General features: G+C 30.3%; 2 protein-coding genes across 2 annotated transcripts; both read right to left on the minus strand.

Annotated features, from left to right (window-relative positions):
- Positions 1 to 110: 110 nt before the first annotated feature.
- Positions 111 to 4,301, minus strand: LOC112422039 (uncharacterized). The gene is made up of 2 exons (XM_024784755.1): positions 4,195 to 4,301; positions 111 to 711 (listed from the first exon to the last, which is right to left on the minus strand). Exons 1-2 carry the CDS (start codon positions 4,299 to 4,301, stop codon positions 111 to 113), a joined length of 708 nt encoding a protein of 235 aa, XP_024640523.1.
- A 4,556-nt stretch (positions 4,302 to 8,857) lies between these two features.
- LOC11411970 (lipase) lies at positions 8,858 to 12,901 on the minus strand. Its single transcript, XM_003613123.4, has 8 exons — positions 12,322 to 12,901; positions 12,137 to 12,231; positions 11,941 to 12,044; positions 11,709 to 11,809; positions 11,308 to 11,411; positions 10,363 to 10,800; positions 9,877 to 10,008; positions 8,858 to 9,285 (listed from the first exon to the last, which is right to left on the minus strand). Exons 1-8 carry the CDS (start codon positions 12,583 to 12,585, stop codon positions 9,126 to 9,128), a joined length of 1,398 nt encoding a protein of 465 aa, XP_003613171.1. The 5' UTR covers positions 12,586 to 12,901; the 3' UTR covers positions 8,858 to 9,125.
- Between the last annotated feature and the right edge of the window lie 6,183 nt (positions 12,902 to 19,084).

Genomic DNA, 19,084 nt, shown 5'->3' on the forward strand with positions numbered 1-19,084 from the left:
AAAATATATAAAACCATAACCATTAAAATGATGAAGTCATTACCATTAAGCAAAATAGTGAAAATTACAAAAAGTATATGACTATATCAAAAAACTAAAGACACGACGAATTACAATTTCCCTCTTCGTGACGTCATATTTTGAAAGCGTTGCAAGATTTTTTCATTTTCAACACTATCAAATATATCACTCTCAATGTATGTTACCAAACAACCATTCAAAAACTCATCTCCCATACGGTTGCGCATTTGATTCTTCACAAATTTCATAGCAGAGAAACTCCTTTCAACAGTTGCAGTAGCCACAGGTAAAAGTAATGCTAACTTCAAAAGTAAATACACCATTGGATAAGCAATATGTCTTCTAGTTTCCACCATCTTTCTTGAAAGATCACTAATCCCATCTAAATTAGAAAACTGTTCACATGAACGAATATCCTTGATATAATTTTCAAGTTGATTGCCTATTCCCGTAAGCTCCAAAGAAGAAAATTCTGATGGATAAAATCGAGCCAAATTAACCAACTTCTCCTTGTCAAATGCAAAAAATGAATCTCTTGGATTTAAGCTTGCTACACAAATAAGCAATTCACTACTCACCTCGGTGAATCGATTATTAAGCTCTTGAAGTTGTCTATCAATCACATGATAAAATACCTCAATTTGAAAGTGATGCAAGTTTGAAACCTTTTGAAGTTTACACCTGATTTTCCTTGTAACACGAATGCATCATCCATATTTACAATGTCAATATTTTGCTTCTCACAAAACAATGACACTTCACATAGTAAATTATGTCAGCCATCTTCTCTCATCTTTTGCAATCTATCCTTTGAAACTTTAACTAATGACATAGCATTTACAATATCTTGATCTTTTCTTTGCAATGCTTGAGATAAATCATTAGTAATTCCCAATATATTTCTCATCAAAAGCAGTTGAAAAATAAATTCAAAAGACTGCAAATTATTCAACAATAGACGAGTTTCAACTCGATGGTCTGAGTTTGAGCTATCTTCCAAAATCATATTAAGCACATCACACACAGAAGGAAACAAAGAAGCCAACCTTAGTAATGTACCATAATATGATCCCCATCTAGTATCTCCAGCCCTTGCTATTGTACTTTCTTGATTCAAGCCACGCCCGTTGGAAATTTCTCCACACCCTAGTTCATCAGCTACTTAACTTTTCATCTTTTTTTTTTGTTTGGTACAATTATAAAATACTACCGTTAGGCCAATCTGCAAAGTTACTTTTCATCTTCTAGTGAGTTTGTGACCATTAATTTTATTTTAATACTTTTTTCAATGTATAAAGTAAATGTAGTACTACTATCTTTAACAAATATAATATAATAATTTATATCGTTTGTCTCAAGTGTATAAATTGAGTTATGTGTGAGCAACCTAAAAAATTAAAGTGGAGTTGTCTTAAAGAAGAATATTATAGTGGGGTCAAACATATAAAAATATGGTATTATTGGTTAAAAAAATTGACAAAGAGTGGGGTCAGCTGACCCCAAAACCCTCTACCTGCATCCGTGCCTGCCAGTGAAGCATTTTAATATCGGGGACTATTTTGACTAACGAAGTGTACAATCAGAGACTATTTTAAAATTTGAATAGACTGAAAGATTATTGTGGCCACTCGTTACATATTTAGGGATCAAAATGACTATTACCCCATGCATTTTTCTAAGTGAATGGATGGATATATGGTCCCTAAATAAATTTCTTTTGAAAGGAAAGCATTACATCCCGAATCTGCCGAAAAGAATAACAAAGGGAAAACGAAAAACAAGATCTACAAGCCAACAAGCTTGACAAATTTGTTGAAGTCCTTTATCTTATATTTCCTTTCTTCTGATTGGATTCTTTTGTTCTTGATCTTTGTCTTTCTCTTATATATATATATATATATATATATATATATATATATATATATATATATATATGTATCAAAATCTTTCTTTTATATTGTGAGGTCTTTTGTTTGCCTGGCGGATCTAACTTATGTATTTAATTTGTGAAACCTTTGTTTCTTATAACTATTATCATATAGATTATTTATTTATTCCAGTCCATAAATATCACTCTTTTGTTGTTGTTAGTATGTGTATTTGCTTATTGTTGTTTTCTATATGATATGATATCAACATGTTAATCTTGTCTCCCGGTTGTGATTGGTTTAATTTATTCTCTACGTGTGTCTGTCATATATATAGTCTTTATTTGGTTGCCTTCTCATTAGATTTTGGATTTTGCATTTGAAATGTTTCCATTTTCTTTATTTTCATACCATAATGTATATGTTTGAAGTCCTTATAAACTATAATAGGGACCGAGACAAATTTTAGCTTTAGTTGAATCATATGAAACAAATAAATTAGTTAATGTTTTTGGTACAACTTGTTGTAAAACATAAGCTATAAATTATAAGCTTAATTGCATTTTTGATCATTGTATTTTGATCGGCTCACGAAAATCATTCAATTATCATTTTTGTTGCATTTTTCGTCCTACCTCCTATTTTCAAACTCCAGACAGAAACGTAGAGAAATGACAGTTTTAGGTAGGGGTGGCAAAATGATCCATCAAATTCATATCCATCCAATCCATTCACCATAATATCCATCCAATCCATCCACCAAACAAAAAAAATAGTTAATGGATTAGATTTAATCCATCCATTTAAAATTATGGATACATTCAATCCATCCACCTTATTTTAAAAATCCATTGGATCACCTAAAATATTAATTATAATCCATTGGATATAAAATTATTTTAAAAATAATTTAAATTAATTTTGTTAATAAATAAAAACAAGCAATATTTTTAATTATGGAGGCCTAAAAATAAATATTCTCATTCTTTCCTCAAATGTTTGGCCCATAAGAATCAGCCCATTCAATTAAAAAAAAAGTCCACAAAATTTCAACATCCATGGCCACCGGAGCTCCGCCGGACAGCCACCGTCCACCACCGTGATCTCGTCGAAGCTCCGCCGCGGGCCGCCGGAAAATCTGGATTTCCGGCAATATCGCCGCCTTCCTCCCCGTATTGGTCGCCGGAGACCGCCAGTCAACGGTGGTGTCTGGTAGTCAACGCCGGTGCACCACCACCTTTTATTTATTTATTTTATTTTCAGCTTTGGACTTTAAAAAAAATATGTTTTGGGCTTATACAAAAATAAGCATTGGGCTTAATTAAAAAAGGAATTATGAATGTCATTACTTTCTACACCAATTTATTAACAAAATAATTAAGTAAAACCAATTAATTAACTAAAGAATTATGTTAAAAAAATTTAAAAAATAAATAATACATTTTATTAAACGGATCGGATGGATAATCCATCCATTTAAATTTAATAATGGATGGATTGGATTGACATAAAACCTAATGGAAGGATTGGATTGTTTTTTTTTTCAAAAAATAATTGGTGGATTTTAATGGACTAATGAATTTTTTTGGTCCATCCATTAGGATCCAAATCCATATCCATCAAATCCATCCATTTTGCCACCCCTGGTTTTAGGCGGTTTTAGACCTACCCCTATGCTCAACCATGAAATAAACAAGGAATAAAGCATGTGGGTACAAAGAATCCACTTTATTAGGGTTTTTTTGGTTAGTATGTTGAATAAAGTGGATTCTTTGTACCCAGATGCTTTATTCCTTGTTTATTTCATGGTTGAGCTAGGTCTAAAACTGTCATTTCTCTGCGTTTTTGGAGAATAAAATTGGGGTAGGACGAAAAATGCAATAAAAATGATAATTGAAGGATCGTTTTGTTCTATTTTAAAAGGACAAAATTAGTTTCGTGAGTAGGCCAAAACACGAGGACTAAAAGTGTAATTAAGCCTAGTCTTTATCCCTTATGTACCCTCCAAAGACACTTATGTGTCTAGTTTTTTTTAATGAGGTGGCATGCAAAGCAATGATTTGGCAAAGCACACATGGAAAAACAACTATCCACGTCAGCAAATACATATTTTAATAATAAAAAAAATACAATTTAACTTAATTAAAAAACATAAAATTAACAAAATAACCATTATGAATTATTATTAAGAAATTTAATGAAATAACTGAAAATCCAAAACAAAAAAAAATTAACAAGAAAAATCCCAAATTGTTTTATGTAATCATCCCAACAAATTGTTTCTGATAAACATGGTTTTAGGAACCCTTCATGAATCACAACAACAACACCATCATCACCGCCCTTCTCATCATCAACATCAATCTCTTCTTTCTCGTTGGCATTGGAATCGACACAATTATCTTCTTTCATCTCTCTACTTCAAATAGATTTACTCCATCCTTCATCATACCAACACCATCATTCACCCAATATTAAACACCATGGCTGTCAAGAATAAAAAAACATAAATTTGAAAGTCTCTGCTTCGTGAAAGAAAAAAAGAAACGAAGGTGAAAGAGGTTTTTGAGTCTTGTGAAGTTGTTGAATGAAGTGGAAATGGGACCTGAGAGCATTGAAACGGAGACCGAGTGTGCGGAGATTGAAGATTGGGATGATGTAGAAGAAGATGGTGTTGAAGTTGATGATGATGATTTTCAATTTATTTTCTTTCAATTTTGTTTTTATTTTAGAAATGTTTAAATTGTTTTTTTAAATTAAAAATTGTTGTTTTAATGACATTTTAATGTCATTTTCCAAGTTGGCACTCTCATGTAGGTGTCCATTTGCCATCTCGACATCTTTGGAGGTGAAAATAAGGGGTATGATTAAAACTGCAAAAAATATGATAATTTAGGGACGATTTTATTCGATTTGAAAAGGACATAATAATTTTCGTGAGCTGATAAATTATAAGAAACAGTGACTCACACTTATTTTTTTATTATCATCTAACCAATGGTTGGATGTTATATCTTGGGTATGTGTCGACAAATGAACAAATGATAGTTTTTGTCATGTTAAGCGGTTTATAGGTTTTGTGGAATGAAAAAATTACTTTTTAATATGTCATTTACGCTCCTGAATATTTCGGGATAAATTTTGAAAAAAAAAAAACAATTTTAAGAAATCTCATGTTTAATGCTAAAATATTACTAGAAAATTCCACAAAATTCATCAAAATCCGATTTATTAAACAATCTTTCGAAATTTGAATGATTTTGAATACCACAAGACTTTTTTTAAGCGATGAAGAGTCTTGATTGAATACCAGAAAACTTTTTTTAAATGACAAAGAGTCTTGATTGAATACCCCAGACTTTTTTTAAATTGGAAAGAGTTTTAATTGAATACCACAAGACTTTTTCATGATAAAATAACCAAAATATCTGGGTGTATCAAAATATCTGATCAATGAAGATTACATATGAAGCGTACGATAATTAACTAAAAAATATTGTTCTGTTCGCTTCAAATCAAGACTTTTTCAGATGTGTGATAGCAAATATTTTGGTTAATATTTTGAATGTTCGCTATTTACCCTAAAAAATTTGCTATCACACATCTGAAATAACCAAAATATTTCCAATTATAATTAACTATTGTTCGCTTCTAAAGAGAAAATTAAGCAGCGAACAACAGCTAACTATATCTGGGTGTATTGAATGTCATTTCCAAGTTTGTCTAAAGAGCAATCTTCTATCACAATTGACAATTCAAGCAAGCAGTTTGGGCCATCAACAATTGCTTTTTTTGGGCCTAACGTGATATACATGGACTAACACAATCTAATAAATATAGCTGCTTTAAACACCCGCAAATCATTTCTTGAAAACTACTGCCTCAAGATTTGTCCAAATGAATAATTTCAGACTACAGAAGTTTTTAAGAATCATGGGGATGAAAAAAACAAGCTTTCTCTATCTCTAATAAATATTAAATCTGGATGTAGTCAGAAAATGACTAAACTGGACCTCCAAAAATTATTGTGTGTATAAATATTAAGGAGCATTTCAAATGAGATACAATGCAGAACAGATTTTATTCTCTGTGTGTTTACATTATTGTGATTGTGAGGCCTATGTACTCAAGTTCTAGATAGTAGTAACATGTGCTAAGCTTCATCTAGCACCGTTCCAAATTTCTTTTTAAATACAAGCTTTGTGCAACGTTCGAAAATGCTATCATATATCATATATTGAATCAAACGGTCCTCCTTCTCTCTCCCAATCCACAAAAATGCTATGTGATCATCTTCTACAAACTTGTAGTACCTGTTTCATTAAATATTATAATTTGGTCAATGCTCAAAAGTCAAAACTATTTCAGCTCAATAGAAGCAACCAAATTACCCTGAATTAATATATGGATTTTTCTATCATGTGCAAATTTAGACATGTTAAGAAGTTTAAAGTAGTAACTTTAACTTGAAACTTGTGTTTTTTATATTAAATATGTAGCTTTTAATCAATAAGTTACTACTTTAACTTAGAACTTGTGTTTTTTATATTAACATGTGCAATATTGCACATGTTAGACAAACCCTTAATATATATAGATCATGTTTGTAAAATTTTGCAGCTAAAAGAAAAGAGGGCAGAAACGTGAAGAATTTTGGGATCATAGTGCCATACATAATAATACTCATAAGAAAGCATAAGAATACTCATGAAATAAAAAACTTATAAGAAAGCATGTTATTTGATAAACCATAGATGAAATGTGTACACATTAGTCCTATTTATAGAACCCAACTACACTAACTATTAGATTAACTAACGAACAAGTCCTAACTTAGTAACTAACATTAACAAGATTATATTTTATCATTATCATAAGAAATAACATGAAAATCTGCCAACCACTTTCATAGATTTGTCCAAACTGCAAGTTTCCAAAAGTTGTCCTGTTTTCTTCACCGTAATCGACTTGGCCATCTTTTAAATTTTTATTTTTTTGACTGGATATTTAAAAATAAAAATAAAAAAACTAGTATATCTTGTCACAAAGAAAATTTTAGTGTATACATTTCAATATGAAATTCAAGAATTCAAAGTCATAATAGTACAACTATTTCGTCTCAAAAAATAAAATGGTACAACTATTTTTTCACCAAAAAATATTGGCAGTTCACCAAAAAAAAATTGAACAACTATTTTCCCAAACAAAACAACAAAAATTAAATTAATTTATATCAAGGAAATTATTTTTCATGTTCAAAGAAAAGAAACTGGTTAAAAACTCACCTATCGTAGATACTGGTGGTTGTGACACCCAAATCAGGGACAAGTGCCCTATGGTGTTTGGTCTTAGTCTCAATAAGTTGTGAATCATGCACATCCTAACATTTTTATCTTTTTCAGACAATTTATGTCATTTAAATTACCCCATTTTTATTTTTGTTTGTTGAAAAAAATATTACCCCATTTTTTTTTATCAAAAATAAAACTTATTTACTCTTTATCGGAAGTTATCTCTAAAAGCCTTTAAAAAAAAATAAAAAAAATAGAATACTGTCTGAATGCCATCACCCGACGGGTTTACACATTTGTAAAGACGAAAAGGGAAACGATCGGAAAAGACATGCCCACCCGTTTACCAAATAACCCAAATCCAAAAAAACCTATGAACGAACACAATATATAGGAGTCATGTCATCTTTAGGAGCATGATTTACTTCGTTCTCTTTGACCACGTCATCATTTTCAAGTTCACCTAAACTATTGGAGAGATCTTGAGCAACATCAGTACCAAAAATGTAAAACCCATAAAACAAAATAACCAAGGAGCTCAAAAACAACTCCACCAATTGCTCATAAATATTCTGTAGTCTAATCATTTTTTATTTGGCTAGACCAAGTAACACACCCCAACATGCAAAAACCACCAAGTTCCAAAAACAAATAGCCTTTTTTATCTTCAATAAACCACAAAATACGGCTGTTTGCACCTGTTTAAAAGGTTCCCATGCAAATACAGTGTCAACACTATAACCTTGCATACAAAGATTGCCCCACCCTACCACCAAAATTTCCTCTATATTGGAAATATATATATTGATTTATTTGGCATTTACATTCAATCCGTGGGGGACAATGCAGTGGTGACAGTCTAATTTTGTAACTAAAATTTAGAGTATAAATTTCAATTGAATAATGTATGGTCTAGAGTCTATCAATTTTCCTAGATAAATAATAATATTATCACTCCCTAATTTTTATGTTTATTTTTGTAAAAAAAAAAAAAACTTAATTGTAATTTTTATACCATATTTTTATTTTCAAATTAATGAGTTTGGTCCTCGAATATATTATTTACGAATTTAAGTCTCCATACACTATTTTAAGCAAAATTATTTGAAAAGTCTCTGAAGACCTAGAGAAAATTTATGGAAAAAGAAAATACATGTGGTTGTTGCCTTCTCTGCTCAGTTCAACACAACAACCATTGACACATGCATTTGGATGATGTCTGAAGTCATTTTCTGACTTTGAGAGCAAAGCTATGGACTCTGGCTTTGATACAAGTATGGGAAGGAAAACTTGCTCTACTACATGCAATTGCTTGGGTGATGAAGGAAGGTTGGGATATTGAGATCAGGGCAACCATTAAATGAAGAAAGCTCTAAAGAATTTAAAATAGGGATAATAGTCATGTTGGTCCTTGAATATGTAACGAATAGCTACAATAGTCATCAATGTATCGAAATTTCAAAATAGTCCTTAATTGTGCACTATGTTAATCAAAATAGTCTCTTATGTTAATTGTTTCGTTAATATTGTCATATAAATCCCTCTATATTTACTTATTGTCATATCGATCTTTATAAATATTTACTGTCATATCAGTCCTTATATAAAAAAGATGTTGTTGAAGCTAGTCTCACCATAAAACAATTGCAAAACCAAAAGATAAATGAAACAGGCAGAGACCAGAAACTTCAATGATATTTCATATACGGATGCAATTGTATACACTATTGATGTGATTGTTGATATATCTAAAGCCTCTGATATTTCTCTCTTAAAATCCTACAAATTACAGAAATTGTTGGTATAAATGTGAGGGAAAATGCAGTATTTATATAGAATTTACATTTACAAAGGTGAAGGGGAGTCATCTAATTGAAATGAATGGCCTATATCACAAGACATACTCTCTTTAAATTCAACAGGGAAGAGAGTAAAACATTATGTGCTAGTGATGAATTTCATTAGGCATTGTTGGAAGCTTCTTTCTAAATACGTGTTTCCTGCAGCGTTCGAAAATACTGTCATAGATCAAGTCAAACTGTACTCCTGCTCTCTCGCGGTTAATAATGAACAAGACATGATCACCCTCCACATATTTGTAGTACCTGTTTCATCAAATACCGTAATTTGGTCAGTACACTACAGAACAATTTCTCAGAACTAAAGATAGACTAGGCGAAAAATTCACAACAAATACGTCATTCAATTTTAAAATCAGTAATGCTAATTTGATTTAACACCATTCTGAATGATACAATCACTCAACAGGTGATAAAGAATTTCCAAACATTAGAATAGAAACTGGTATAGTCAATCATCTGATCATGAATTCATGATATATATATATATACACACACACACACACACACACACACACAACTATATTAAATTAAACTCTGCTGCATCTTGTAAAATGACAGCACTTCAATAAAATGATGTATTGCATTTACATTCAATTTGTTGAGGATTTATCGTACAACTAAAGCATGTTAAATGGCATTTATAGAAATTAATAATTGGTTGACCATTTAAACAGTTTGTAGGCCATGCATGCAATTCATGGTCAAAGAAATTAATGCATAGTCAAGCTCTAAAGCTACAGGTTTGACTCAAACTATGTGCTGTGTGAAGTACTTGTTCAAATATGAATTACTATTGACTATTGCGCCAAAGAATACGGAGGTAGTTTTACTAACCAGATGCCCGGTTGCATTGGATGGCAATCTGATTCCTTTTCCACGCAATGGTTGGGGTGTTCGATCGGTAATCGAGGATGAGTCATAGATATTGTGTTTAGTGCTCCATCATTGTCTTGCCAGTCCTCATCCCTGCAGACAATTACACAAAATTTGTGTGATTTATCAAGCTTATGCCATGTTTGGATGAACAGCTTAATTAAGTGCTTATCAAGTGTTTATATAATTCATTTCTATAACAAAACATAAAATATATTTAAAATATATTTTTATATAAGCTATAATTTGTTTTTATAAGCTATATTGGGCAGCTTATCGATATGTTGTAAACTGTTCCCAAAAATTCACTCAAACAGTCTTGCTAGTGCTTATGTCGGTATATAAGTTCAAAAAGTCGATACATATATATAGGCCCTTAATCCAGTTTATAATTGAGTATTGCTGAGGGAAAGTGAAAACAAAAATTATTGCATTTAATAACCCTACCTGTATCCTTTATAAGGGGGAGGAACATCTGAAGGATGAGTCCACTGGCTCATTTGCAACACTCTTATGAAAAGCAGGGGATGAACTCCAAATATGCTTGAAGGAGCCGTGACGCCCATGATCTTCCTTGTTTGCTTGGTCGCGTAGCTGAAGTAGTATGTGTTTGGGAACGTACGCAGATGATAGTTGATTTTTATGGACCCTTGAATTGTAAGATCAGGGAGGATCCAATCCTCTGATGCAAATGGACCTGCATTCCCCAATAGACAATCAACAAGACCCCATATGCCCATCTTTCTCCATGACATGTTGAAGTGATCAAACCCGAAATTGTAGTAGTTTTTCAGCCAGGAAATGTCTAACCAATCATAAAGTATCACTCCAATTCGGCAAAGTTGTAGCAGGCAAATAGGTTTCAATGTTTTCCCGTCTCCTGGCCTGAAACAATAGAGACTAGCTTAGCACCTATAAATCACTGACACAGATAGAAACTAAAAACTCGACACATTGACATCAGTAACAATTTGAGAAAACTGCATAATTGAATGTAACAGCATGTCTCACGCACCAAACATTTCTTTAATCTGAAGTGTAGGTGTTACATAGCTTAGCATTCAAAATTTGCTAAATGGAAATAACTCTCTGGTTTTTAACTAGATATTATATTCAATTAACATGAACAAACAATGGAGATTTTGGCCTTAATTATCATGTTGCTTGCTGAAAAGCTTGTAAAATTCAGCTGAAGAAAAAAAGGTAGATAATCTGCCCAAATTACAAATTTTTATCTTTTACCATTCCCTTTTTCTGCCTATGAACTGTTGCATGCTCTCTTAAACACCCCTCTTCAAGCCAAGATTATTATATTGAGAAAGCTATTTAAAGTCAATAATAACCTATAATTGCGCTATGTTTAAGGAGAAATAAAAGTTAATAGGAACTCACTGCATGCCATCAAAGTATGTTCTTGTTGTCCCATTAAATGCTCCTGATAAGGCTGTGAGACTTAACACCCAGTTTTCTGAAGTGTTTTCATATCCCTTGAATGCCTGAAGACAATATGAACATCAAATCATCAAAAACCAAAATAAATAAGCATAATTTTGGGTGAGTATTTATCAATCATAATTTTGAATGAACTTAATGTAAAAACAAAAAATTAGTGTAATCGTTTTAAATTAATGCAGAAGTTCCTTTCTGTCAATTCTAGTCAAACCAATGTTTGAAGGCACGATCAATTTCAATTAAAAATAACCAACCATACATATTTTTTACCAAAATCAGAATCTACCTTATACAATATCCAAATATGCAACAAAACACGTAAAATTAACACCAAGACCAACCTTATCAGCAAGCATTTGTTGCAAGACACGAACAACCTGTGCTCCAGCTGAATGCCCAACAAAATGAATAGGATGATCCTCATCCCATTCAGGATAATGTCCTGTGTATACCAAAATAACAAAACAAAACACATTTTAAAATAAAATTTAAAACAAAACTCACAAAGGTAAAGTTGGAAAAAAAAAATTGCTACAACAATAAACATAACATGAAGATCTCAAATGTCCAAACCTTGTTCATAGACTCTTCCAAACTGCGAATGTCCACACGCCTTGCTATGTTCTTCGCCGTAATCAACTTGTCCTCCTTTCAAATAATAGAACAATTCTCTAGCCCTAAGGAAACACAATTTCCAAACCCTTTTAAGAATTTTTACAAACACAAAACAAGCACAAACAACAATAAGATAAAAATTCCATGAACTTACCTATCATAGATGCTTGTTAAAGACCCTAGATCAGGAACAAGAACCCTTTCATCTTTCTTCTCTGCTCCAGCAAAATATGATAAACCACCTAATCTCTGCAAAATCAAAAAACAACATTAACAAAACAACATAAACATAACAAAAACGTTAATTTTGAGACAGAAACAACATTGATGAATCATTACCCCTTTGCCAAATCCAAAAATTCCATGAACCAAAACAATAGGAGGAAGATCATTATCAAATTTTGAATCTTTTTCATCAATTTTCAAATTCTCTTGAACCACAACATCATTCTTCATCTTATCCTTTTGAAAATATTCATTAACAACAATTGATAGATCTCCAGCAACAGCTGAACTAAATATGTAAAACCCATAAAGCAAATGAACCAATGAACTCACAAATAGCTCCAACAATTGCAAATAACTAAACCAAATTCTCAACATTTTTTTGCAAATTCAACAATGACCCAGAAGCAAAAATCAAAACTTTGTTTGAATTCACAAGAGCCTTCTTTTAGCCTCTAAAAAAAAATTAAACAAAAAAGAAGGCTCTTGAAATCAGAATAAAAGGGTTAAAATCAAAAAATGGTTCAACCCTTGATGAATGAAAAACCCTTGATTTTACATAAACAAAATTTGTTTCCTTTTAAGGTTAATAATGAATGGAAGGTGTTGATAGAGGTGAAAGTTCAATTGTTGTTTGTTATTGTTGTTGTGGAAGTTATATATACGCGGTTTTTTTTGTTTTTTGTTTTGTGTTTATTTTTTTATTTTGGTTTTTTAGGTTTTGAATGAAGTATGGTCTTTTCCCACATTTTATACGTTTCTTTTCTACCTCATAAATCATATTTGCCAATCACAAAGTCTTTGCCATCTGTTTATCCTTTATTTGTCATTGCTTATGACACAACTACAACTTTTATCCACCACATTTAATTTCATTTTTTTAATTAAAATAATCAAATAAATAAATAAATATATTTGGATTATTTTTTTATACATATTATATACTTTTTTTTCGAAGGATACATGTTATATACTTTTGTTTATTTTGTTTAATTATAAACTTTTATTTCAATTTTATTTATTTATTTCATGATATCTAAAATTTTAGTTTAATTTGTTTTTGACAAATATATATTTAAATTTGAATGGTAACTAGTTTCTTCCGGTTTAACAAAAGATCTTTGATTCAAATGGAACGGTGTTAAATTTCTTGATAAAAAGTTTTGTCATCTATTACAATTTTATTAAACTCGAAAGATTAATTTTTGTGGTTGTATACAAAAAATATATTATTTCACACATAAAAAAATCATTTGATTATACCACTTTTTAATATCTATATGATATATGATCAAGTATGATTTTGATGTGTAAAAGTGACTTTACACCTTTTTTACATAGAAATCAATTTCTTGAAATAATACATGTTTTTTTATGAAATAAAAAATATGTGTTGGTAAGACTAAGAACTAATTTTCAAAAGAAAAGTTTGAGTGTTGGTTTTAGAAATTTCTTTTGTAGTATATTAGACTAGAGTAAGCAAATAAAATCATAAAAAAGACAGGTTGGATTGTGACACTTGGCATTGAGTTGGCCTTGAATCCCAATAATAGTCAATGTAGGACCCACTAAGATGGACAAAATCTATATAAAAGAATACACCAAAACTTTGGTCGATGAAATAGGAAAAGATAAAAATAAAAATATAGAGATTCTAGGCGTTTCTAATGAGGATGAACAAGTGTGCTGTAACAGAGCTGGAAGGTTCTCAAGTTTCACACCAACCTCAACTGCATGCATTCATCTTATCCATTTTTTGTAACGCTTTATTTGGCACTTTTGTACGTTGTCCAATTCAATCCTAACGCGCTTTATTCATTGTGAAATAACACCACACACGTTTGTTCAAATTATGTGGGAGAGAAAATGGGAGTTTTATGAGGGATCAATTAATATAGTTGATTGGACCAAGAGATATGAGAATGGGGTTTCATAGATAGGTAGGTGTAAATCTTATCCAATGTCCAATTAAATAGGTTGGCTAACTATTCTAGGAAAATATTTACTGAAATTTAATATGTTTCCTAACTAATTCTCTCTTGTTTATGTCAAAAAAAAAATATATATATATTTCTATTTTGTAAGTAATTTGTTACAACAAATCTCTCTCGTTAAAATCTATACAAGGGTGTTTATTTCTGATTTTATGTGTCTAGACAATAGAGTAGACAATATCTCCTCAAAAAAAGAAAAAATACACACTAGTGTGCATTGCCATTGTCCACTTTTCTCACGTGGATACTAAATATTGTAGTTAACATTCTTTTTTTTTTTTTTTAATTGTGGATAAAATACGAGTTTATTTAAAGGTTAAATTTATTTTATTTTATTTAAAGGTTAAATTTTAGTGAGGGATTAATTCTACCCGTAAAAACCAAAATTCTTGTAGTGTATCAATGGGAAGCGTAGCTTATCATACAAAAGTGTCACTCTCTGTCCTCGTGAGCTTAATGAACAACGCATAATATATGCAAGGTCCAGGGTTCAAACCCCGGCCACCACAAAAAAAAAAACAGTGTCACTCTCTAAAAATCTCGATATTAACTCAATATTAATTTTAGAGAAATGTTAACTAGTGCCTCCGGAACACTCTTTAAGACCTTCAAATAGTAACTTTTTTTGAAAATTTATGTAATCAAAGCATCTGAAATTGAAATATTTGACATTTTTATAGAATAATTTCTTCTTTTAAAATGCTTGAAGAGAGCCCCGGAAGCACTTGTTAACAAAACCCTTCATTTTATTGAAAACTCTTCATTTAACTAGCTAACTTTGTTTTGACGTAATACAAACATAGACCAATGAAGAGATATTTCGAAATTTAGTACTCCCTCCGTCCTTCAATAGATGACCTAGTTGACAATATACATTATTGACTTGACATACTTTGACCATATTTTTCTACTAATTCACAAAGAAAAATAATATCATGTAAGATGTTGTTGGAATCGTCTCGATGAATATTTTTAAAATATTAAATTTTCATAATTTTTTTTTTTTTGTAGAGAATTGAAGATATCAAAGATAAAACATATGCATTTGTACGTGTGTCGGAGTCAACTAGGTCATCTATTAAGGGACGGAAGATATAACAAAATGACGTAATGGTGAGTATGATTTAATAATGGGTCTTGTTAAACGTTCAAAAAGAAGAAATTATTTCATAAAAAAAGCTAAAAAATTTAATTTTCAATGCATTGATTAAATTAATTTTTAATAAAAGTTACCTTTTAAAGGTCTTAAAGAGTGTCCCAGAATACTCATTAACATTTCCCTTTAATAATTTGTATATTTAAAAAAAAAAATCATCGACAGTGCATATCAATTTAAATCCTTTTTTTTTTTTTTTTTTTACAAATATCAATTAATTGTTAAAGTACAAGTATTGCATGTATATTTCGATAGTCCTCCTAGCTAAAATAATTTACCTTTTTTTCTTTGAAGGAAGAATATTTTACTTTTATTAATTTGTCTCAAGTTATTAATAAGTTTCGGTTAAAAATAATACATTCAAATTAAAATATTGATTGAAACAATTATTAATTAGATTTTATTTACATTTCAATCAAACTTCCGATTATGTATCTTTCCCTTTAGAATAAGAAAAATTAGATAAGAAAAAAAAAATCAGTATTTTCTCTTAGATGCAACCGTCAAAAAAAGGAAAAAGTTAGTAATTTTGTACTTTAATTTTGATACAAGTAAAGTATACAGTTTTTTTAACAAAAAAATACAAGTGACAAAAGAGAAGTTGAATCATAGATCAACATCATACATGAAATTGCATGTAATTCGAGCGTAGCTTGCACGGTTTCTACATAGTGGTTAGGTTGATCATTGTGATTTGCTTACGCACATCTCCAATGTATGTGATAATTGAGTAGCACATGCATATTCCATGTTATTTTTATGCATAGAGACTATGGTCCAAATAATAAACATTATAACTGCCACTCAGTTAAATAAACATTATACTAACATTTTGGGAAGAAAACTAAATAAAATATGTGCAAATTGATGTAGTGGGTCTAGACTGTGTATCTGTCCCAACGTTTCCTTTTAATAATTTGGACGAATATTTTGGGGAACTTTATTTGTCATTTTTCATCCATTGCATTCCATTAAGTCATTAACAATCTTAGATTTTATGTTATACAATTGATAAAGTATTCTGTTGTTTAGAATTTGGAATTTTCGAAGGTTTGACTCACTTTGATGGATAAACAAATGTGTTTAGCATCTTAATTATCGAAGACATTGTTTGATTAACTTTAGGTGTCTGATTTGGTTCTTATTTTAATCGTTAACATAGTCTTGCACGCGTTGATTTGAATTCAATGTTTTCTGACCAACAAACATTTAAGTTCATTATCGAACACGGCACTCATATATTGACCTTAAAATAATGTCATTTATAAAAATTCAACGTCTGACTTTTTAAATGGAATATTATTTCTCATCTCGTTAAAGAAATATAAAGACCGGGGATATCAGACCTAATTCAGGTAAAACCCAATTGAAAATACATCGTGATAATATAAAGGTGGAGTTGCCATCGATCCTAACAAGACAAACATTCTTAGCGAACCTGTGTACGGGCGCGAAACTGGATTAAAAAAATGAAGAATGAGCATCGTGCAAATAAAAAAAATGAAGAATTGACCTTAATTGATTGTAATTGAAAGAAAGTTGGTTCTCTCACAATTATTTGTGAGTAGATTAAAAGGTTATTTATTGAATAGTGAACAGATAGAGATGACGATTGTAACCACGATATCAAGGAAAAGGAAGTAATTGAGAAGAAAAATGGTGTCTATGATCTTCAAGTTATACAATTCAAGATCTAAATCACGATCATGGCGAAATAACGTTCCTTGCACCTAAATTGCTAGCATTCTTGTATGTTGGTGACCTCATAAATGACTATTCCTTGTTTTACACAACTTCAGCCATCGATGCAGTTATTGAGATTTATCCAGAAGAAGAGAATAATCCTTTGCACAGTGGTTATTTTGTGTACAAACTCTTAGTATAGCTCTCTTGAATGTGAAAAAACTATCAATTTGTGACTTTTCTCTCGAGGTACGTGGTCTCACTGCCTTAACTTTTATTTACTAAATACTCTCACTATTTTACAATGAGTGTCACATTTGGTTTGTTTCAATTTTTTAAGGAGAATCTATAAATGAAACAAAAAATGTTAATTTCATTTCATTCATGCTTGTGACTAATCATGATATGCAACTAATATAAATCTGTTTTGCTAATAAAATGTTACAGAAACATACGTCGACACCTAAAGATTATCAAAATATATGGCTTTTGAGGGTTTGAAGGAGAGCTAAATGCGATAAGATTTTTGCTGCAGACAGCTCAAGTTTTGGATACACTCTATCTTTACATTGATGAATATGGTTTTGACTATCTTTGGGAAGAAAGGTTAGAGAGGTTGTATAAGCAAATTTTAGGGTTTCCTAAAGCTTCATTGGACTGCGACATAATTTTAGACATAGATCGTAGAGATGGTTAAATTGGATTGCATCGTAAATTTTTGTGGGGGGAAATAGTTAGATTGAGTTGTAGAGTTGGTTAAATTTAGGAGTAATGAAGAGTTTTTTTATCGAATATTATTTTGCTTTCGATCAGACTATAACAATTAGGGTTAAGTATGTTTTTGATTCATATAAATATATTAATTTTTCGTTTTAGTCCCTTTAAAATTCTCCTTCAACTTTTAGTCCTTGAAAAATTTACAATCACTACTTTTGGTCCCTATTTTTAAATTAATTTTTGTATCTTTTAATAAAAAAATTCAGAAATGTGTAGAAAATTGTAAAATCTTTCTCAAAAAAAATTATTTTTTTAACAAAACATAAATTAAATATGAATTTTTAACTGTAAAAAATATAAAAATTCATATTTAATTCATGTTAAGTTAAAAAATTCTAATTTTTTTGGAGAGATTCTTATAATATTATAAATTTTTCTGCAAAATTTTATTCAAAAATATAAATTCTACTAAGAGTTTATTTTAAAGGAGGGACCAAAAGTGAAGATGAAAAACTTGTAAGGAACTAAAAGTTAAAGAAATTTTTTAGAGGCGCTAAAAGAAAAAGTTGATATTTTTATTTTTTTTGGTACAAAAAGTTGATATATTTATAGTGACCAAAAACATATTTAATCCTAATTATTATAGTGTGATCGAAAGCAAAATAATATTCGATCAAAAAACTCTTTATTACTCCTAAATTTGAATTAGGTTATGAAATTGGGAAAACGATGGAAACACCTTTATAAGCAATTCAGCATTGATTAAACTTTTATTGATTTGATATTATTTCCAATGTTAACAGACTTTAAAAATGAATCAAGAGCCTTAACTCATTTTAACTACCAATGAATCATTTGAATTCATATCCTTTTACTCCTTTTGTATGTGAAATCAACTTAATTTGCTTGGAAGAAACAATGTATATATCTTCACAACTTTTATATATATATATATATATATATAGTCAGGATCCGTTGACATCAGGTGTCAACGGATTCGTTGACACCAAATTTTAATTGTCTATTTTATTTAATCTTAAGTGTCTATTTTATTTAAACTAACTCATCCTTTCTCTGGTGTATAGGATTGTCGTTCTTAAGAATTGAAAAACACAATTCCATACGTAACAGGCTTACTATTTTTCTATACACTTAGAATTGGAAGCTAATTTACAAACTAATATATTCAAATCCAAATCAATTTAAACATCATATTCTCATACCAAACCCATCGAAATACCCCTAAATTCATTATTTTTTTCTTCAATTGCAATATTTTTCATAATATTGGCACAAATTGTCTTTATGAGCTGTTATTTTGGTACGA

Source organism: Medicago truncatula, chromosome 5 (assembly GCF_003473485.1).
Source record: "Medicago truncatula cultivar Jemalong A17 chromosome 5, MtrunA17r5.0-ANR, whole genome shotgun sequence".
In the NCBI taxonomy this organism is placed as follows: Eukaryota; Viridiplantae; Streptophyta; class Magnoliopsida; order Fabales; family Fabaceae; genus Medicago; species Medicago truncatula.